This window comes from Aulonocara sp. 'chitande type north' Nkhata Bay, linkage group LG11 (assembly GCF_057382095.1).
Source record: "Aulonocara sp. 'chitande type north' Nkhata Bay isolate Kocher_YH1m ecotype deep benthic linkage group LG11, A_spYH_male_GT1.1, whole genome shotgun sequence".
In the NCBI taxonomy this organism is placed as follows: domain Eukaryota; kingdom Metazoa; phylum Chordata; class Actinopteri; order Cichliformes; family Cichlidae; genus Aulonocara; species Aulonocara sp. 'chitande type north' Nkhata Bay.
This window is the reverse complement of record NC_141354.1, coordinates 26,636,943-26,659,299: the sequence shown is the minus strand read 5'-3', so window position 1 is coordinate 26,659,299 and position 22,357 is coordinate 26,636,943. Positions and strand designations below refer to the sequence as shown.

The 22,357-nt window shown below is 44.5% G+C and overlaps 1 protein-coding gene across 2 annotated transcripts in view; it reads left to right on the top strand.

Annotated features, from left to right (window-relative positions):
* Positions 1 to 453: 453 nt before the first annotated feature.
* grin2db (glutamate receptor, ionotropic, N-methyl D-aspartate 2D, b) overlaps positions 454 to 22,357 on the top strand; it is a 65,675-nt gene continuing 43,771 nt past the window's right edge. The window contains exons 1-5 of one of the 2 annotated variants that reach the window (XM_086311546.1): positions 454 to 740; positions 16,248 to 16,587; positions 16,889 to 17,095; positions 18,092 to 18,358; positions 21,457 to 21,785. In XM_086311546.1, the coding sequence (XP_086167672.1) occupies positions 16,300 to 16,587; positions 16,889 to 17,095; positions 18,092 to 18,358; positions 21,457 to 21,785 (1,091 nt within the window). In that variant the 5' untranslated portion in view covers positions 454 to 740; positions 16,248 to 16,299. The remainder of the gene's footprint in view (positions 741 to 16,247; positions 16,588 to 16,888; positions 17,096 to 18,091; positions 18,359 to 21,456; positions 21,786 to 22,357) is intronic. The other variant, XM_086311547.1, reaches the window with a different exon arrangement.

The window sequence follows — 22,357 nt, the reverse complement described above, 5'->3', positions numbered from 1 at the left end:
AGAAAGAGGCGATAGGAGGCAGGAGGGAGGGGGAAAAAAAGGCAGGACGGCGAGGGAGGGATGCAGGGAGGCAGCCGGTGATGGATGGATGGAGGGAGGGAGAGAGGGAGGGGAAATGCGGAGGGACGCAAGGGAGGTGGCGATGGTGGTGGTGGGGCAATGAGAGGGCTGAGTGGTTCTAGTAAATATTTATATTGCATTATGATACGCGCGACAGTGAAAGAGGGAGACGGGGAAGGCAGAGAAAGGGGGGATATATAGAGCGTCCATCCCTTTATTAATTTTATTCCGGACCGCTAAGTTTAGCATTCAACACGTGTCGCCAGTGATGGAGAGAGGGAGGGAGGGGGGGAGAAATCGAGAGAGAAAGGGGGGAGAGAGAGAGGTTGACGGTTGCTAGGTGACGGGGCGCATATACTGAATTTTAACAAAAGATCGGGGAAAGAGGGAGAGCTGGAGAGGGAGAGAGAGAGAGAGGAGAGGAGAGAGGGAGGGAGAGGAAAAGAGAGAGATCGGAGAAATTGAATACATGTAGAACATATATATATTTAGATATATATTTTCACAGCGCGCGTGTCTGTGTGTGTGTGAGTGTGTGTGTGAGTGTGTGAGTGTGTGTGTGTGGCGGCGGCGGCGGCGGCGAGAGGGGGACACCCGCAAAACGGATACCTCAAAAAGGAAGGATGTGAAAAAGGATGGAGGGACCCAGGAAAAGAGGGGGGACAGGCTGCTGAAAAACAGTAAGTACATTTATTTTAATGATATTTGCAATGCGGAGGCATCTTTTCTTTTTCTTTTTTTTTCGCTGCTTCACTCCACGCACACAGACTCTGTGCTGCTGCTTAGATTAATTGCGGCTCGGGCAGTGAGAGGGTGCTACGCGTCATTGAGACGGGGATAGCGGGCTCGGGTGTCGGCATGTCGGGTGCGGACGCCGGTGATGGAGAGATGGATGGATGGATGGAGATGTGGAAACGGCCGGCGCACCGGGGCTTTGACCCCTCTGTCATTGCTGCGCCTGAGAACTCACAAGCACCTTAACGCATATGTTCCTTACAGCAGATGGGATAGGTAGTCTAATGACACACACAGACACACACGCACACACAGTTTACCGGTAGTTCAATTAATCATATGGACTAAACCTTTAGGCTATGATTTTGTCTGCCAGGAAATTTCTGTGCATTATTAATAAAGACAGAGTTTGGGTTCCGTTTAAGTCTTCAAACACCGGCGCTGGCTGCAGTTTCCCCCTCACTTTGCTGCGGATGTATTAATTGAGGCGATCATATCTGTTGATGCTCATTTTGTCGGGCTGCGTGGTCAGTGTCAGTGCGTGCTTGTGTTTGTGTGTGAGTGAGCGCGTCTGCTCGCTCGTCTTGCACAGCTATAGCGCTAAGCCCGCAAGATTGCCGATCAGTTTTGCCTCTTGATCTATTTATATCCCGATACGCTGAATATTTGGGCGTATGGCAGCGCGCAGTTATCCCTCTGTTGCCACCGAGGAATCTTCCCCCAACAGGCTGACTTGCCTCAAACATTCTCAGACAGCTGGAACAGGCGGTTTTTTCCTCTCTCTCTGCTTTTTTTTCTTTCTTTGCCCAGCTGCGTAAAGGAGTATGTGAGAGATTTCACTCTGTATGTACATTTTCTGCACCTCTTTGGGTGCCCAAATAACTTTTGTTTTTGCCTTATGGTACTTTAATAGAGTGAATAACAGGCACAACCAACACCATCATCATCATCGGTCATTTTCTAGAAAAAAAAATAGGCCTTGGCCCAAAGAGACCACCAATGGAGAAGCTCATGCTGTTGACCTGTAAAACGGAGAGGCACAGTGTTGCTTCTATTACAGATTTGCTGCAGTGTTTGAGAGTGGCAATGCATTGTGAGGCCAACATTTATCCAGATGGAAATTGGAATTAATGTGTTTGTTTTCCCCTGTTTCTGTGGGGTGTTTGGTCTCCCCCCCCCCCCGCGGCCCTCACCCCTTCACTCTCTCAGCTGAATTCTGTAGCTGATATCCATTTCAATCAGCTCTTTCACCCACAGGTGACGTGCTCGGTACAGTTTATCACTTTGCCTCACAAACCCTGTGAAATCTACGCACAGGCGTACTGCAGCAGTGTGCTGCCTGCACTGCTGCCCGTAAAGTGTTGCTTTCAGTGTCAGTAGAGCCCCCCTTCTCTGACGATCTGTCGTACAGTTGCCCAGAGAGAGCTGTACTGTACCAGCTGTGAGTAGGGGCAGGCAGGAGGGGAGGGGACGAGGATGAGAGAGACAGCAGGTGTGGAGGGGCAGAGAGAGGAACAAGGATGAGAGGTGTGAGGACAAGGGGGAGGGGGGTGGAGGAGGGATGTGAGCGGGAGAACTGGGCGAGAGATTGGGAAGGCAGGAAAACGAGGTGGAGAGTAAGAGAAGGAGTTGGTTGGAACTGAATCTCGGGGGGGGGGGGGGGGGGGGTGTAGTTGGAAAAGCACATGAGAAGAGATGAGGAGAAGCAATAGAGTCAACATTTGTGTGCTTGTTTTCTTCAGCCCATGCTCTTCATCAATTTCATCTCATTGATTCTTTGACTCTGGCGCAGAAAACCTTCAAGCTTAGCTCAGTCCCTGCTTCGTTTGTCTCCCCCCAGTCCCCCGTTCCCTATCGCCTCCATCCTTTCCATCAAAACTCTCACCTCTGCAACCTGTAACTTCCGCTGCAAGGTTTCCTGTTCCTTTTCCCCCCTTCCTTCTGCCCGCCCTTATATCATTTGCTCAACGCAACGTTAGTGGATGGTTTCCTCAATTCTGCCGCCCACCCAAACCCCTCTCCCAGCGTCTGCACACGTGGCACCCAGTGTTCTTTTTAAGGTAAAGCTCGTTAGCACAGAACATCAATTAGTCTTTAACGAGATCAGAGGCCGCTGTTTTGGAGCGATTACTGTACTCTCCTCTCTCAGTCTTCTCCTTTGGACACTTCTTTGGGTTGTATTGATAAACGTGTTGCATATTCACTTTGGCCTGCAGCAGTGCAGCTCAGAATTTAATACATGTGGTTGGGAGTGGGCTGTGAGATGTCCTTTTTTGATGAATTATCTGACTGTCTTGTGCTATTTTCATTTGAAAACCCTTCGTTGGCTTACTCACAGCAATAAATAAATCAAACTCATTAAGGACAAATCTGTATTTTCCTACGATAACACCTCTGACTGGTGCTCATTAAACAAATCCATATAATTTCAGGAAAGAATGCCCTCCATTGAAATCAGCAGGGAACACAATTTATCAAACTGACTCTTCTCTACAGTTTAAATTGATCTAAAGTGTAAAATTGGATACTACAGTCGTCAAGCTTTTAATGCCTAAAATCACTTAAAACATTTTTTTTTATTAATGATACAGGTGTTTAGAAATTAAATGATGTTCTGTTATGGCTTAAAAAAGAAACTGCCACTCAACACAAGACTTACAACTAAAAGTAAATTTAATAAATCTGAATCTTTTCAGGAAGTGCCATTGTGAAATTCTGCATAGTTATAGCTGAGATAATAAATTAACTGCCTGCACAAAAAATAATAAGACATCTTAAAATTTCTATCATTTTAGACCTTTTAAAGCAAAAACACATTTTTAAAAAATCCAAAATGTTCTCGCTTCAGCTTGTCCAGTGTCTTTTCTTCCTTCATTGAAATTCTGGGTATTTAAAGACAGTAACACACGTCACACTGGACAGGGAAGTTTATAAATCATTAATGAAGGAGTCAGGCTTCATTAATGAAGCTACAAATAGGTACATTTAGTAGAGGATGCTTATTTATGGTTTTATTTCTAGCAAAATTTTTACATTTCCATTTAAAATCAGGAAAAAAGAGGAGTATAGTAGTAATTCTAATATATTCAAATTTAATCTGCGTCTGCTAATCAGATTTAACAAAACAACCTTTTTGGTAAAATCAGTGCAGGTACCTCAAATTTCTGCTGATTAGCTCCGTTACAGCTGCCAAGCTATCAGTGACAACTCAACCAATCTACTAGTAATTAGCTATACAAGTAACATTATGATGCACTTGATTGTGACAAGTGTGAGGAAAAAAACAAAAATCATCTGGTTAACCATGTTTTAGAGAGCGACGTCTCCCAGAATAAGGTATTTGGATAAACGTGTAAATGAATTAGTAGCTGTTGATGGAAGTGGTGCAAATATAGCTTTCAATATGATTTAAAATAACTGGAAAATCCAATACAGTAGTACAGTATCAAATCCTTTATGCTGATAGAGCTACATTTAGTAGAGTGACTTCAGAGGTGCATTCAAATACCTGGACTATATCACCTGTATAGTCACCTAACAAACAGATGGGAAGTAGAATCAAATGGACAGGTGGACAGGCTGGCTGACAGACACACTGATAAACAAAATCACACAGACACACACAAAACTGAGGGACATTTAGCGTGCACTCCTTGCACAGTGTTGTCTAACAGGTGTGTGCACACACTCAAGCAGGCATGCACACACACACAAACCTGAGCCAGAGCCCCGCGGCTTGTTTTGGGAATACAAGTCTGGAGGCAGAAAGCAGGCACACAGCTTCACATGGCTGCATGCAATACACAGGCACACAAACTCTCAAAAAGTACATTCAGGGAGAGACCCATGGGTATGCAGTCAGACACACACGCACACACACACACCAAAGCATACCCCAGAAATACACACAAAAGGAATACTGGCACTCAAACAGACACAAACACACAGTTTTGGATGAGAGAGGACCTTGGCCACGAGATGCGCACATTTATACACTGTATATATACACTTGTGTGCACACTGCATTGAGACACATGCGCACACACTGACAGACACAAAGAGGAAAGGCAGGACGAAGAAAAGTAATGAAAGAAAATAAAGAGATGTGCAGGAATGTTTTGCGGAGCGCAGCGTTTTGCAGCAATGTGGTGCGATCCTTCATGGTGATGGATGGGGCAGGAAATGACAGCATAAGTGGTTATTAAAAAGAGGAAATGGGGGCATTTATAAAAAACTACGTTAGGCTGTGTCTGCAGTCCATGTCTCGAGTCATCCCGAGCTATTGTGTCATGCCTTCGGATCTGTGAGTCTTCCCCGAGCTGCATGCGGAGCGAGCTTTGTTAAAACTCAATGTCATTCTCCTTTCAAAGAACTCAGGAGCTGGCATTTATAGTAGACTTTGTACAGTGTGCGATTTACAAGGTGCAGGTCCCAGGTGCGAAGTCAAACTTGTTTTATTGTCTTATCACTTCATATAAAAATAGCTTTGCACTATTTTTATGTTAAGTTTGAATGTGAAATTCCTCCATAAACAGGTGCCAACCATACAGCTGCTGAAAATGCAAATATGTGTGTTTGCACCTGAGTGGAATTTGCACAGTGTGTTATCTACAGTACAACAAGGAGGGGAAGACAAGGAAGGAAGAGGGAATGTCAGCGCAGAGATGGAGAAAAGGCTCTGATGAAGATAGTTTGATGTTGCTGTGCTGTTTTAATGTGCCTCATCTCTGCATAAATAGCTCCAGCTTCTAAAACTGGCCTTGTGATTTGAGACAGTTCTACAGACTCTCTCCTGCTTTTTTTTTCGTTTTTTTGACACTGAAAAGAGTGAAATGTACAACGTGCACAGATGCTGTTAGCCTAACTCAGGATTACAATTAATTTGTTTTCATTTCAGGTTGCGATTTTTCATTATTCCTCCCGAATATTTTCTCACATCGAAGTCCTCTTTAGTCTATCTCTAAAGGTAATTAGGACCGAATGCCTTCTATTCAATTATGTAATTGCAATTTGAATCTGATGTGTCAAACGAGCCAATAAACCACCGTGTCCTTAAGCTACCCTTGTTCGGACTCATCAGGGCGATTGTTATTTGATCTGTCCTGTGGTGAACTGTGGCATATACTCTATAAAAGACTGCAGCTTTGGGAAAAGAGGGACACTTGTTCACACATTTTGCATGGAGCAGTATAGGAGACGGAAAGGAAATCAATTCTTGGCACTATATGCTCCATGTCATCTACACCCAAATATTAAGTCAGCTTTTTGCAGCTCCTATCATGAACTGTCCGGGGCAATGTCACTTTGTGAAGACTAGTTTTTGTGAGTATGTGTGTGGATCAGTGTTCACTGTTATGCTGTCGTTAGCTTTTAATTTGACTCAGTATCATCACTGACTCGACAAAGATGAATCATCAGTCATATGTTAGTCATGCCATAATGGTGGAAAAAGTGGGTAATGCGATTTTTATTAGAACCTTTCCACTCAGACCAGATGAATCACATTAAGACTAGTTTTTCTTTTTCTTGTGATAAAACACACTTTCACGTGAATGCTGTTTTAACACCTAGAGGGTGTTGAAGACACTCCCCAGTGGCAGTGGCCTCCTCCAGAAGGATAAAGTGCTCTGCCACAACACTAAGGGTCAGAGTTACTAAATTGGGCAACATAGCGCAATCCCCAAATAGCACTGATAGATGTGGTTAGCTTTACAGGTTATTCACAAATGTTGTCCTGTTTTCTAATCAGAGGTGCGGTCAATTAATTTCAATACCAAAAATAAGCTTTAACTATTGGTGCAATTAGGGTCATCCGCACAAACCTCTGAGTTCCCACCTTTTACACACAATCTTGTCACTGCGCTCTCTTTATAATACAGAGAGTGCTTCTTTTTGTATATCTGGCACTCAGAGTGGTCAGGATTGTTGTGAGGAACATGTTGAAGAGCCCAAGGCACTAACCCGAACTCCAAACTCTCCAAATACCCAATCTGATCAAGCATCAGTGGGATGTGCCATCTCTGGGTCCCATCTTTCAGTTGTGTTTTGCTGGCATGATAAAAACCTGCATGATATTGGCTGAAACTTTATTGTTGTGGGTTAATGGTGTTATTTATTTACATGTAAATTAGGCCCTGTCACACAGGTCTTGAGAGTCACACAGATCACTAGGAAAAAATGTATATTCCCTGACTGTTTGGTGAATAATTGCTGAAAGCTCATGGCAGTCACTGTGAAATCGATTGCTGAAGCCAAACGCCCAGTCGCTAGGTGAAACTGGTCAGAAAGAAGAATATGGTGCACCACAGAAAACATCACTGCGATCGCTTTGCTCACTTGCAGGTTGCTCGTACTTTGCAAAGTCCGAGCTGACTTCCAAGCTACTCATCGAGTGCTTGTGCAAAGTGAGACGTAAACTGCAAATGAAGACTATTTGCTTTCTAAGTCAACGTTGTGCCTTTTGAAACATGTCGGTTGCAGCAAAAGGGGTTGCCTTTCACTTTTGCAAGCTTTACCTGCACGGTGAGTGATTGCAGACAAGTCGCACTGTGCACATGATGGGCTGCTGTGGCAGAGACCAAAGCCACCACAGGGAGGTTTTTTCCTTCTTGGGGTTTTTTCTCCTCTAATAGCAAAAGCACAGCTGTCAGAAATTTTTGATATCTCATGACATGAACCGTTTTCTCACTGCTTATAATTGCATTCTGTAAACGATAATATGAAATCTGCTGAAAAAGCTGTGGCCATCTCAGCCCACTGAGCACATCTCTGATGAGATACCACAGCTTCATATGTCAGGATTTTAAAAAAATGGAGAAGACAGACATTTCATATTTGTTACTGTGAAGCAAACATCATAGCATTAGTGAACTCCAAGGGTGAAGAGAACACAGCGGGGCTCTGACATCCCCTTCACTAACCTCTCACCACCTCTTATTATTGAAAATCACCCTGAGTCCTGATTCAGGCTTCTGCGGTAGGTAGGCAGGTAACTTTTGCAGTTAGTGAGGTTTGGTTAATTGGTGATTCTAAACTGGTCATAGGTTTGAATGCGGGTGTGAATGGATGTGTGTCTCTCTGAGTTGCGACAGACCGGTGATCTGTCCAGGGTGTACCCTGCCTCTCGCCCAGTGGCAGCTAGGATAGGCTCCAGGCCCCCTGTGACCATGATAAGGATAAGCGGAAGAGAAGGGATAGATGGATGGATTCCGGTGTTGGGTTCAGAGGGGTTTGCGGTTACGTCGTAGGTTGCGGCATAGATTTCCCACTGAAGCTATAAATCAGACCCTGAAAACGTTTGCTGGTCTCGATCTTTATATTCTTCTCCCCTTGCTGGTTAGGGTTGCTCTGTCTGCGTCGGAGTACATTTCCTGATCCACCAATGTTCAGACGATAGGCTGACAGAAGTGTTGCTAACACCTTTGGTTATGAGCGTGGGTGGAGCCAGATGTGCTGTGAATGCAGCTCAGACCTGCATCCAATATTGTTACGCGGCTTCAAATTCATGCAGAAGGAATCCAGCTTGATTCAGCAACATTTGGCACCTTCCTTGGAATGAGACGAGCTTAATATTTCTCCCACTTTAAATTTTCCTAAACATTTGGACGCCTGTGTAAGTGTCACAGACGAGCTATACACAGTCACCCGTACGTGCAAACCTTGAGCACGCTCGCCTGCTTGTGCAACTGTGTGCGTTGGCACTTGCCTGTGTGTGACCTTGTACAAAGACACAATAGTTATCAGTGAAGGTTTCCCACACCGGTTTAATCTGTTTATCCCCAGAATAAGATTGTGAATCATTACTATGCAGAGCCAGGTGCTTTTTTCTGCTGTGAGTCTTGAGCAGCTTCCTAGTTTGTAGTTGTTAAAGAATGTTTCACCTTACAGGTCCTGAAGGGCTGCTGTGTCGGCTGCTTTTCATCTTGCTCTTTTAATTAGTGACTGATTTAGATCTGGCTAGGTGATCCCAGTGTCTGGCCAATCAATGAGGGAATTAATGGAAGCAAAGCAACAGTGTGGGTTTGCGACTACTGGTTCGAGTTAGAGTGGGAAAATAATCTGTTTAGCTTCAATCCTTAAAAACGTGGTATTTGTTCAATGCTTTAATGCGATGCCACTAAATGGCGAATATTCCGAGGCTTATGTCGACTGCCTCATCACGTATGCTGTGACTCCTTCATCCATTTTGTTCCTAATTTCAGTCTCAGTGCTTGTTAAAAACATCAATCAGTCAAGCATTTCATTCATGAATGTACAGTATGTTATGTAAATGCTCAGTATGAATGCATTTTTATTATTAGATGCATTGATAGTGCTCTAATATTGAAGCTATTTTCCCTAGACCGAAAGCCCTCGGAGTTTCTGGATGCAGGTTGTGCAGTGAGAATTTATTCCTTTTAAAAACAAACGTAATAAGATAATCCCCCAGGCTGTGCGTTGTAAGCACATCTTAAGAGATTTGAGGGGGGGGGGAGGAACTACAAAAACAATTTATATGTACATTAGAAGGAGTAAATTATATGATATCATAGTCAACCTGGGAAAAGAAGGGAGGGCCAGGCACCAGCACTGCAGTCCTTTGCTGCCTTTTGTGTTGGGAAAATGAAATACCTTTGCTCCTTTTACCAGCATTAGCACTGGACATATAAGCTATGTAGTCTCCCTACAAAACCATTTTTCATTCATTCAAGTAAAGCTAGTATAGGCCATTTAGACTTATTGAAATAATGCTTTGTAAGGTACAAATTCCAGCTGCAAGCTCCCCAGACGCTGGCCTTTCCACATGAAAGTTTATGACCTCGCTGGTATTTATGTCTGAAAACTCATGAGAGTAGTAGATCATTTGTTGCCGATGTTTACTGAATGGATGTGTTGGTTGTGAGTTTGAGGGAGGGAGAAGATAAAATAGAGAATAGAGAATATTTCTGTTCATCATTCATACACAAATTGATTTTGTTTATGCAGACTGTGCAGCTCAAAGCACTCTGTGTGTGAGCTTGAAATGCCCCGAGGATTAAATGAATGACGGGGTTGAAAGATAACACATACACACACACACACACACAAGATAGTTGTGTTTTCATCACTTCTTAGGACATAGCACTGACTTATTTGCTGTACATGTACCCTTAACCTAAACCTAAGTACTACTTGGACAAAACATAATTCTTAAACTAAGGATTTATGTTAGGAGGACATGCTTTTTATCCCGAAAAGTGAGGCAGGATCTTCAAAATATGACCATGTAAACAGATTTATGTGCCTGTAGCTTGACTTATAAAACACACACACACACACACACACACACACACACACACACACACACACACACACACACACAAAACCAAAGAGAGAGAGGGGGAAAGCAAGAGAGTGTGGATAATTTAAGATGCCTAGGCTTTATTACAGAGAAAAATTAAAGGCCATGAATTTTATCAGCTGATTTTTCCTCTCAGGTTACGTGAGTTCATTTTTTTCTGAGCATTACAGCAATTACCCGGCATGTGCAGGTTCATAATAAGCAAAATCAAAAGGCATTCTCCACTAAGGTAATTATACACTCTGTCCTGAATGGTGCGAGTTAGAAAGATGAGATGTGGATAATGTCAAATATTTCAATAATGATCATCCGTAATGGATGTGATTTTCCCGTCACTGCTTTGTGTGTCTGGTGTGCCAGAAACCACAGAGACATTTTCCTTTTTGTTAAAAAACGAGGTCAGTGAATTGTTAGTGCAACACTGAGGCAGGGTCCAAGGTCAGCTCCATCTCATTTCCATCAATCCATAGAGGGACGAGAAACAAGGAGTGTTCTCCCATTCAAGTAATGAAAGTTATCCCCTCAATGTACAGAAGTGGAGCCCAATTAATTGACACTGTCTCTTGGCAGGAGAGTTTAATCCGAAACGTAAAAAAAAGAAAAGAAGAAAAAAGCCTGAATTAAAGGCAAGATCCTCTGAACCTCGGAGTGAGGTGCATTTTGTACGACCACATGGAAGCTTGAAATGTCAGAATAAAATGCCGTCTTGCTGTGAAGAAACATCAAAGTGAGATGTCAAGGTGACTGTTTCATTTTGTTCTTCCAAAGGGTTACGAAATATGAAAAGGACATGTGGAGACTACCTGCCAGAAACAAATGTTTGGCATGAAGAGCCAAGGGGAGATTTTGCTTTCCCATCTCACATAGTGCTGCAGCTTATATGAAATAATATCATATACAGTATATAAATTTGCATTTTGTGGGAAGACAAAGTAGAGCGGCGGCCTTGAGACTTAATATCGAAGAGTTTCTTTTTATTTGATAAAGAGGCAAACTCGATTTATTTTGCATCTTCTATATCACCTAACCTTAAATTTAAACAATCCATATGCAAAGCTGTCTCATAACAGAAGCAACATATTGTGATTTGTCTTTCCTCTTTGAGGACCTGCTGAGCTGATAGATGCCTGTGTGATTTTTTTTCCTTGAATGGCTTATGATAGTCACAGCTCTGCAAGTCCAAGCAGGGCAGCTGTGGCTGCAGCAAGCTTTACTACTGCTGTTTACAGCCATGCAGTAGAAACACACAGAGCACTGTACGCCCTACTGCTGCACGCTGAGCTTCTTGTCGATCACTCTGCACACTATGCATAATGGGAACAAGAGCCGCTCGCCTGCATGGTGGCTCTTCTACTCGACAGGGATCAAAGAGAAAGAGAGCGATAGGGACGGAGAGAAATGGGAGAGAGGAAGTAAGTGAGGGAGGGAGGGGAGGAAGCAGAGAGTGAAAGAAGCGCTGGACAAAGACGTGCGTGAAGGGAAAGAATGGGGAGCAATAGAGGAAAACAGAGGGAAAGGAGAGAGGGCAGGAGAGTCGGTTACAGTGGCATGCTGCAGAGTGAGGTGGTAGAGAGACTGAATGAATGAATGAATGAATGAATGAATGAATGAGAGGATGAATGAGAGGATGAATGAATGAACGAGTAAAACACCAAAAAATCCAAACGTGACTTAGTGAGACAGACTGAGTGAGGGAGTGTGTGTGTGTGTGTGTTAAGTGAGAGTGCATGAGTGAGTGGATGAACAAGTGCAGCAGGACAGAGAGGGAGGGGGGAAGGGAAAGAGAGAGAGAGAGAGGGTGCGATATTGGGAAGGGGGGAAAGAGAGGGAGAGAGGATCTGTTCCGTCAGAGAGGACACACTCCAGTGGCTGTGATTGAAGTATGGGCCAATTAACACGAGGAGCATTGAGCTCCAGCTGCACTCTTCTCTTCATTCCTCCGCTCCCACACACTGCCATATTATCCCCCACAACACACACACACATTGATACACTCACATATATGCACACTATGGACACCACACTGTGCTGGCACTTTATCTTATCTTTTAGTACAGTAGAGCTATGTACCAAAGAAAATTATTGAGGCTACACATGGCCGTTTTCTCAAGTACACTGTCGGGCTTAAATGTGGACAAATGAAAAAAAAGGAGATGAATTGAGTCTTCATCTTCATGAATGTGTGTTTCTTAACCTAGGCACTTAGAGCGAGAAGCTGCAATCTCTTCTAATAGAGTATAGCACAGTATTTATTAGATTGCATATATTTCAGATATGTTTTCTTGTGTGTGTTGGCTGTGGAAAATGGCCTAAGCTGATTCAGTGCAGCTCGTGCCACAGGCAGCTGAGAGCAGGTCCATTACTCTGCGTGACAGCAAGGAATGAGCAGCAGAGCCTCATTGTGGGCTAAACACAACGCTGAACACCGCACTTCCGCAACTCCACACTGCACAAACTCCAGACTACTCAAACTCCCATCCCCGCTCACGTTTCCCAGCAGATCCGATGCAGCGCGCGGTCTGGCACGCTGCCTCCATTGGAGTTCAGTGTGAAAGGGGCTCAGAGAAGTGTGGATGCCAGCAACTGACATCTACCCAAGAGCTCCCCACCTCTCTCAGGACGTGCTCTTCTACAGTCACCGCAGGCGCTCGAGCATACAGGAGAAGGGGGAGTAGGTGATCTTAAACATTGTGATTGTTTCCCTACCATCGCACTGACACCAAGAATCAATTTCATTTTTGTGTTCAGAGGCTATACAAGTTTTTTGGTCCCTTTAGCTTTGGCAGGAGTAATATAGGCTTCGCTGTTCTCCTTTATAGAAGGATGTACTGTACCTTCAAAGCTGATTTGCCTTCCGCTGCACAAAGCTGCAAACCTATTTTGATATTTCACAGACCAGGGAGAGAGTTTTCGCATAAGCTGCACATACACTCGCCATTAATTCCTATAAGTAATGATTTGAAATGGCAGCAAGCGCATTATGCAGAGTAAATCAAATGTTTAAGCAGAAATATGATAAGATGTGTTTTGATTGTGAAGTACTGGCTGGCAATTTTGGAAGAGAAAGACGAGACTGGCTTGCCTGTGTGAATGTTTTCTCTCTCATCTTCTTGATTAGCTGTCTCTGTCGGCCTAAGAATATGCTCTGCTCTTAAGTACCCGGTAAATATTCCTGAAGGTGTTTTTAGTTTGCTTCTAAGAGTCACTGGCATGTACGCTGGCTGTCTATGGTGCTGTAAATGCCACTTTCTTTGTTTAAAAAGACAAACTAAACAGCCTCAGCAGAAAAAAAATTATAATAATTAAACTGTAGCTACAGTAAGCGGCTTATTACAAGATTGATTGACAAACGGAGAGATCAACACTGCACAGTGCACATAGTTTTAATGGAGCCGCTGATGTAATGATTTAGAGAGCTTATAATGATTGAGGGGCCGTGATGAATTTAAAGTTGTGGTTAGGTAAAAAAATAAAAAATAAAAAAAATCAAAGGAAGCACTTTTCCATAAATTCAGATTTTCCGTTACATATTTATTGCATCTGCAGATGACAGACAAGGTCCAGGCAGTTCACCTAATAACGCACACGTGTTTAAGAAACGACTCTACAATAATAGATAACTTGCCTTTAATGACTTTCAGTAAGAAACAGAAATCTATACACCTTTTGATTAAGTGATCCCACGTAAAGCAATCCCTGGATTGTGGGCAGCCTCTTGCCAAGTACATTTGGAGTATCCAGCGCTTGTCTGGAGGAAGCTCCAGGGGACTGAAGAGGATGGTTTTTAAAATTAGGGGGGGCATACTAAAATGGAAGAGAATAAAAAGCATTTTAACTAAAGATTAATTTACGTTAGAAAATCAAATGGAACTGTAATCTCTCACTCGTTCTCTCCCACTCCTTCTCATTCCTCGCGTGTGTGTTAAATGTAAGCCTGCTTTTTTTATTCAGTCTGCAAAATTTCACAGATCGTAGGAAAATAATGAACTTATAGTAAGATATATTTAAATGAGGATTTATTTATAATTAACTTTATTGAAGCACGCCCCAGTGAGATGTTGCAATTTGCACTTTTGATAACGGGCAGAGTGTGCTGTAAGAAATGTGGATGCTGAATGTAGTAATGCGCTGTTCGCGCTTCCAGCGAGGCTCACCGAAGGTGGAATAGCACACACTGGTTGTGCAGTGCAACGTAAACACCTCGTGAGACTGAAATACGGTGACAGCCCTATACAGTTATTGGCTGTGAGCTCGGCACCGTAGAATACATCTTCTCCAAATGAAATGATGTACTGTATTCCTGCAGTTCCATCTCTGGCGTTCTCATTTTCTACCTTTCTGCCCGTCTCCGTATGTCCTTTCCTACCGCAGCTTCCTTACATCAAAAAACACAGAAACCAAACCAAAAAAAGAGGAAAAAAACCCAACAAAGCCCTGTTTTCCTACCTCTCCTCTTCATTATTAGCTCCTCCTTTTCCCTTTCTTCTACTAACAAGTTTGTCTCCCCCTATCTCTCCACATCTCCATCTCTTTTTCTCACCCATTTCTATCAGCCTCCCTTATTCACCCTCTCATCCCACTCTCGCTCTCTCTCATTCTTCCTTTTTCTCTCTACTTCCCCACCACACACACCCTGTCACTCAAAACAGAAGGTTTGGCAGTACATTTGCCTAGGCCAGACACGTATACACATCCCAGTGATCAATATTTCTTTTCCTGCTACTCTCCCCTGTCATATTTTACACCACCTCCAACCTCCCCACCCACCTTCGCCCTCCCCTCTCCCCCGCCACCGTGTGGCCTGCTCCTCCACACAGTCTCTCGCTCAGTACATCCTAAGTCATATGCTCCGAATATTTACAGTACTTTTCATTCCTATTCATTGCACAGCTCTCTCTTGTGGCTGCTCCCTATCTTGCATTCCTCCGGTCCTTCTTTTTCTTCACTGCTGTCTTTTTTTATCCAAAAGACTGATCAGGGTCAAAGAATCGGCAGACTGTGACAAAGAGAGGCGAGTCGGATGAAGACAGAGCAAACAACATAGAGGGGAGGATAGGCCAAACAGAGGCACAGAGAGTTACTGTAGAGAGAAGATTATGTCAGAAGGCCCCTGCTAATCAATGCAACTGTGCCTGGTACCTGAAGCCATGAAAAACTGGGAGAAGAGACGGGAATGTAAAAACGGCAGAGCACAAGAGAGTGGGCTGAAAGTGAGGAGGACGTGGGGAAAGGGATGGAGGAGGGAGGGAAGGAGGGCAGCTGGCACCAGGAGCAAATTGAAAATGATTTGCTGTGTTTTTTCTCTTTTTTTTAGTGAGAGTGTGCGTGTGTGCACATATTAACCCTGCTATCTCCCAGGTAGTCATTATCTTTCTGTGTGGCTGTTTGCGTGGATGTGAGCGCGTACAGCCATGCATACTGCATTAACCCTCATATCTCTCTATCATTAAGGTGCTCTACAGGCGCAGTGCTGCTATGAATTTATCTCAGGAATGTTTGTGTGGCTTCAAACGCTTGCATGCTTGTGTATGCGCGTGGACGCGGTTGCGCGTGAGGGCGAGTGTGTTTACAGTTATCTTAATTGTTGTTATCATTCATGCAGCACAATAACCACCTCCGCCCCAATCTTTGTCTCTGTCTGCTATTAACTCTCTCTCCCTCTCACCCACCTTTTCTCTAACGGCCAGTTTCTATTTTTCCTCTTATTGTTCCTCCTCAGCCTGCAGCCTAAATAGCACCCATTTCATCTTCTCTCTGTCTTCCTTTCTTCTCCGTCCTTCATTGTTTTGTTTTTTTTTCTTATCCTGCATCTTTCGTCCAGTATTTTCTTCAACCAAGACTAACTTTCATTACCTCATGATTGGATTCAGAATTTGTTTCCCAGTTGACTGTATGAAGTCTCTGATCACTTTCTCTCTCTTTTTCTCCCCCGTTCTTTCTTCTACAACTCTTACTTAGTGTGTCCTTCTTACCCTCTTCTTTTCTTCAGTTTTTCTTTATTCTCTAATTTGATTTGATGTCCTCTGTATTGGACATGATAGAAAAGTCTAACTTAATGTCTTCGCTCTTGCTTTTTTCCTTCTTCTTTACCTCCCTTTTTTTTTCTTCTCCTTGCTGTCTCTCTTTCTTTCAGGCACCCTCTCTTAGTGCGATATATATCTGCCTCCCCCCCTCGGCAGGTTGCCATGGTCGCCATACCTACTCTCTCTCTCCTATTGGTCCTGGCAGAGTGGGCAGGTCTGGTGGACGCCTCCCCCCACCTCCTGCTCCGGCCGAGTCCGCGGGAGCGTGATGCAGGGGCCATGATGAACTTCAACATCGCCGTGATCCACGCCGGTGCGACAGTGCAGGCGGAGGCGGCGGTGGCGGGGCCTGGGGGAAGGGTGCTCTATCCCGGCTTTGGCCGGGTCTACGGCTCCCTGGGGGAGAGCGTGGTCACCCAGTGGGGCTCTGCTAACGTCATCTGGCTACAGGTTAGACACTGTCTCCTCTATCTAGTGCTTGTTCAGCTTTACTTGAAGGAGGGGAATAACAATGACGATCCATTATTCATAATCACTCATTATTTTAGCTGAATAGGCAGCACATTGCTGCTGTGTGTATAGGCCCTGCTGAATGAGCAGGGAGCTCTGCTCCTTGACCACAACTTGTATGAGGAGCCAGACATGCCATGAATACTACAGACACCTTCTTTGTGACTAAGGCAAAGTCAAGACACACTGACCCACTCTCTTTTTCTCTCTGTCTGTCTTCGTTCCTCCCTTCATCTTGCAGGTGAATGACAGTAGTCCTAAGACAGTACTGTCCCAGCTGTGTGAGCTGCTGGCGGCGCGGCCCCTGCAGGGTCTGGTTTATGAAGAGGAGAGGCCCCCTCGCACAGCTTGGGGACCTTTGGCCCCCATGCTGGAGTTTGTCTCTGCACAAACAGGACTGCCCATAGTGGCTGTAGGAGGGGGAGCGGGGCTGGGGAGGATGCCACAGGTAGGAGGAGGGAGGTTGTAATTGGGGTAGGTGAGGAGGTGTTTGCGACTTGAGTGTGTGTGAGATGAAGTTAGGAGAGAATTAAAAAAAAATATATATATATGTATGTATACAAGAGGCCAGTGTCCCAGATTGTGTAGCTGCAATTGTGAGAAAAAGCAGGTAAAACAATCTTAGTATGATGTGTCGCACACTGAAGCATCTCGGATTGACGGGATTTTTAATGGACTATAAAGGGAAAACTGCTATCCCCATAACAACAATGTCACAACTTTGCACATCCTGTTTGTGAAGAAAAGGTGCCAGGGAAGTGCCTGCGGGATGGAGGGCAAGCTGAAGGTCAGGGTCACTGATCTGCAGAAACTTTACAGTGTTTGATCTGTAAATGGCACCAACTGGGGCTATTGCTATGCCTGTGATGTTTTGGGGAGGGAAGCAGTGAGTAGACACGAGTGTGTATGTCAGTGAGTAAGGATGTGTCTGCAGACTGTACATTTTTTTTGAATTACATGATTGTGTATGCATCAGAGAAAACTAGTGCCAAATTTCATCACCAAACAAGGGGGGGAAGAAATAAAAAGCAGTGCATTTGTGCTTACAAATAACTGTTTTAACCATTTACTCTTGAGGAATTAAATTGTAGCACTTTGATGAACTTCCTTTGAAGCTGTACCCTCGCCTAATCCTCATTCCCTCCCACCTCCTGCACAGACTTTTTAGAAACACTCCCTTCTGGATGTCATAGGAGAATTCGTGCAACAATCCAAGCTGTTTTAGCCCTGCGGCGGAGCGATTGCTGCTGCTCTGTAACAACTACAAGCCCCGTGATGCCTCGATGTTGTGCATAAAGATGGAGCAGTCCAGGGCATTGTAGTTCTTTTTAGTGAAAATGTTGTTTGTTAGTTACTCATGCTAGTGCAGCTACAGTTTAGACACAGAGGGGGAATTTTAAAGTGAGATTTTTAACCACATCTGCCACTATCTTCCCCAAATTAGGAATCAGGTTCCGTCTTTCTCCAGTTCAGCTCCTCTACCGCACTCCAATTAGAAGTCATCTTTGAGGTGTTGGAGGAGTACGACTGGACCTCCTTTTCCGTGGTGTCCACGCGCCACCACGGCTACCGGGATTTCCTGTCTGTGGTGGAGGGCCTAACGGACGGCTCGTTCATCGGATGGGAGAAGAAGAGCGTGGTGATCCTGAACGTGACCGACGACCCTGGGGGGGCACGCACACGCAGGCTGCTGAAGGAGAACGAGGCGCAGGTGAGACAGGGGGGAGGGAGGAGGGAGAGGGGGAGGAAAGGGGAGGAAGTGCTGCAACTATCATTGGGGGCCCCCCTTTCTGACAGGTGGCTTCCCAGCTTTTTCCTTCCTTCTTCATCTCTCCCTCTGTCCCTTCACGTCTCTCTCTCCCCTCTCTCCTCTATCCCTCTGTTCTTCTCTTCCCCTCCCGTCTTGCCAAAGCATAAAGAGTTCATCGGTACAACGAAAAACCACGAGTCGGTCTGACTTTGCCGACTGGCTTTTGTGTGGCATTGTATGTTCTGTGGTGATGCGGAGCGCTGAAGAAATCCAGCACTTATCATACAGTTTTCACCCGTTTTCCTTTTAAGAAGCTTTAAGGTTAAAAAAGTTGCCAAATGTCTTATGTCGTGTTCTTTTTTTTTTGGTGTTTTCGGCCTGTCATACTCGTTACTGTATGAATAGAAACTGGATTGTAAAAAAAAAAAGAAGATAAACAGGACTGTTCATCGTCTTAAAAAAACAATATTTAGCCGCACAGAATGAGTTTGTAATGAGCGATCAGTTAGTGCGCAGCTGCTTGTTGGAAGAAAATGACCGTAACCGATTTTCTTTTTTTCCTTTTTCTAATTCATAATTCATCCATTAACAAGCTGATGCTACACAATTGCTTCCCATTATGTAACTCTCACTCTCTTTATTTTGGCTTAAACTTAAACTGGCTTTAACTTAAAATATCCAAATATTACAAGAAAATCAATCAATTCTAAAGCTTATGCTTCAAATTTTCTTTGACTTATTAATCTCGACCAGGATGATTTGTGGTTTTGCTTTGTACTTCTGACACGTTTCATTCCTTTGTACTGTATGCTTGCCCCTTCTTACCTTCTTTCATACATCCACTTTCATCACACTGTCTTTCACTCACATTTTTTTATACCACCAACCTCTCTTAAGCCCCCTTTTAACCCCCATGATCCTCCTGTTCAGATTTGTTACTAATGTCCGTGTTCTTATGCCTACCCCACCTCCCCTTCAAAGCTCCCTTTCTCCCTCTCTGCCTCCCCTCCTGTGCTTCTTTGCCTGGAGACAAGCTCAGTCTCCTCTGCCGCTTTGCTTTTCACCTCCATCTCTGTATGGCTACCACTCATTCAGTCGCACATCCCTCCTGCTGCACGTCTTCCTGGCCACAGACTCTGCTTACCGTTGGCTCGGTTTAGTCTGGGTCTCAATGTCATCGCTAATGTCCCAGAATGGCTACTGCAGCTCTGCGTGTGTGTGTGTGCGCGTGTGCATTTGTGTCTGTAAGTGTGTGCATGTGTATTGGATTCCTTAGGCTCCACTCAGCTGGTGTCACTGTTAATCTAACATACCGCCTGCGGCGAGTTGCCTATACGGAGAGCTTGCTTTTTAACCTTGCTTTTCATGACAGCTCCCTTGTTTTAGCTTTTCTCTATTGCTAATAAATGCTCGTGATTGGCTAGTGATGTATGTGTTTGCATTGCATGCTCTCTTCTCTCTCTCTCTCTCTCTCTCTTTCTCTGCGCTACATTTATGATAATGTCTTCCACATTGTAGATGGCCCCTTGCAGGTCTGGGTCAATTTCAGCTCGGCTCTCTCGCTGTCTTTCATTTGTCCCATTCCTCTTCCAGCTTCTGCTTTGTCAGTGTTTCTTCTGCTCCTTCTGTCTTCATCTCGCTCTTTTTGTCTGTTTTGTGTTTCTCATCCTCATTTCCTATCTTTAGATATTGTGTGTCTTTTTTTAACAGCTGATTTCATCCTTCCTTCTCAATTAAGTCTCCCAATCTCTGTCTTCCACCCTCTGTCTCCCTCCTCCTCCTCCTCCTCTGTCACTCTCATTCCCTGGCTAATTCACTGGAGGTTTATTGGCATACGGGCAGGATTGTTTTGCCAAGCCATTACAGTTCAAAATTCAATGAAGGCGCAATTCTCAAAATGTGCTTTCAGTCTGTTTCCCTGACACCCCCTCCTATTGCATGAAAGAGTTGTCTTTCTCTTTTTTGCCCTTCAATTCTGCTTTGTCTCTTTTTTTCAAGCTGTAGTTTTATTTTTGGTTTCCTCATTTATTCTAAACACTTCACTTCTTTTTTGGTATTTGCCCTCACCTTCTTTCTCTGACTTCCTGCTTCCAGATGCTACTTCCTCTCTCCACTTCCTTCTCTCTCCAGTTTCCCAGTAACCCCTTAAAAACCCTGTCAATTTCAACCCTCCTTACCTCAGCATTTGCAGCAGGGCGCTCATCCCATGTTACTTCTGTCTAGCTTTAATATTTTTTTCTCTCTTTCTTCCCAGCCCCACTCAATCATCCAAACCCTTCTTTCACAAACATCTCTTATCTCTCCAGGCACTGATTTCACCAAAATATCATCCTTTGCTTTTCTTCTCTAACCCTCCTTCCCCCCTTTTTGATCTCCAAGGACTGACTATTCTCTGACTATCCTCCTCATCCGCTCACTTTGCCCTGGTTGTCTCCCGTTGTCTTTCTCTATCCTGTTTTTTAATAACATGTCAGAGCTTAACCTCTTCCCCCTTGTTTTCCCTCAGGTGTGTTTGGACTTTAACCGCCACCCCTCCTCCTCCTCCTCTTCTAGATCCCCACCTCTTCCTTGCCGCTTCTCTGCTCCACCGCTTAGAGTTGTTTGATTTTTTTTCCTTTCCTTGTTTTACTTCTGTTTTTATTAACCATAAATGTAACTTGTTTCATTAGGCCTAAGCTCATCAAGCACTGACCTTTACTGCTACGCACCTCTTAGCACACATCACATGCTGCCCTGCAGTCTTCCCTCTTTTTAGAGCGCCTGCATCCCTCTTGAAGTCTAACACCCGACTTCCATGCACCTTATCACATCAGCTTACAGCTATCACTCCTCTTACCTCATCCAGCATCCTTGTTATTTGCTGATATGGCCTTTTTATCAAACCTCCTCCCCTCCCATTCAGGTACACCTCTTCTCCGGCTCTATCTTTCTCCCCTTACTTCTCCCACCCTCTGTCTCTCTCCACGTCTCCCCTTTCCCCTCCTTATCTCACTAGTGTGTATGTGTGTGTGTGTCTCCCCTCGTCCCTGTTCCCTCCCTGCCTTCCTGCTGTCCTCCAGGTACGTTTGCTGTACTGCTCCCAGGAGGAGGCTGAGCTGGTTTTCCGAGCTGCCTGGGCCGCAGGTCAAGCCGGAGCCTCGCACATGTGGTTTGCTGTGGGACCAGCCCTCTCCGGTTTGGGCATGGAAAACCTGCCCCGGGCTTTATTTGCTGTACGGCCTCAGGGCTGGAGGGACGAGCCCCGCCGAAGGATCGCTCGCGGTGTGTCGGTGCTGACTCATGGGGCAGTGGCAATGCGAAAGGAATACGGAACCACGGGCGGGCCAAACTTTGTCACCAACTGCATGACGGATGCCAATCAGACCCAGAGGCTGCGAGGCAGGATGAGGTGAGAGAGATATCGGGGAAAGAGTGAAGCTCTAGAGAAATGAGGAGGGAAGGAGGAGAAATATTAGGTTGGAGGGTAAAACACAGCTGGCAAGCTCCAGACAAAATCTTTGAAATAGGAAGGAACAGAAATAGAGATGGAACATGGTTTAGTCTATGAAAGGAGGTCTGGTTCTTCGCCAGAATGAGCTGGAAGATATATGGGTGGAGCTGGTAAATTCAGTGTCAGAGAGCAGGCACAAAAGGGATATCTGAATTTGGAGCTGGCTATCATCCATGCAAAATAGATGTTGTTGGTGCGTGTAGTTGTGAGTTGGCGAAATTACCACAGCATCTGTAGCAAGCAGACCATGTCTCATGTATATTAATGAACTAGCTTTAATATATTCCTCGTAGGCTGTACAAACGCACAAGCAGCACACTCTTAACAGGTATCTCAGGTGGCTGTGGTTACCCCGGTTCATATATAACACCAGTCATTCTCACTCTATGTGCACATTGAACACAATATTGTATGGAGAGAGTACTCTAAGTAGTTTTCAAACATGAAATTGATTAGTTTATTTGCTGTAA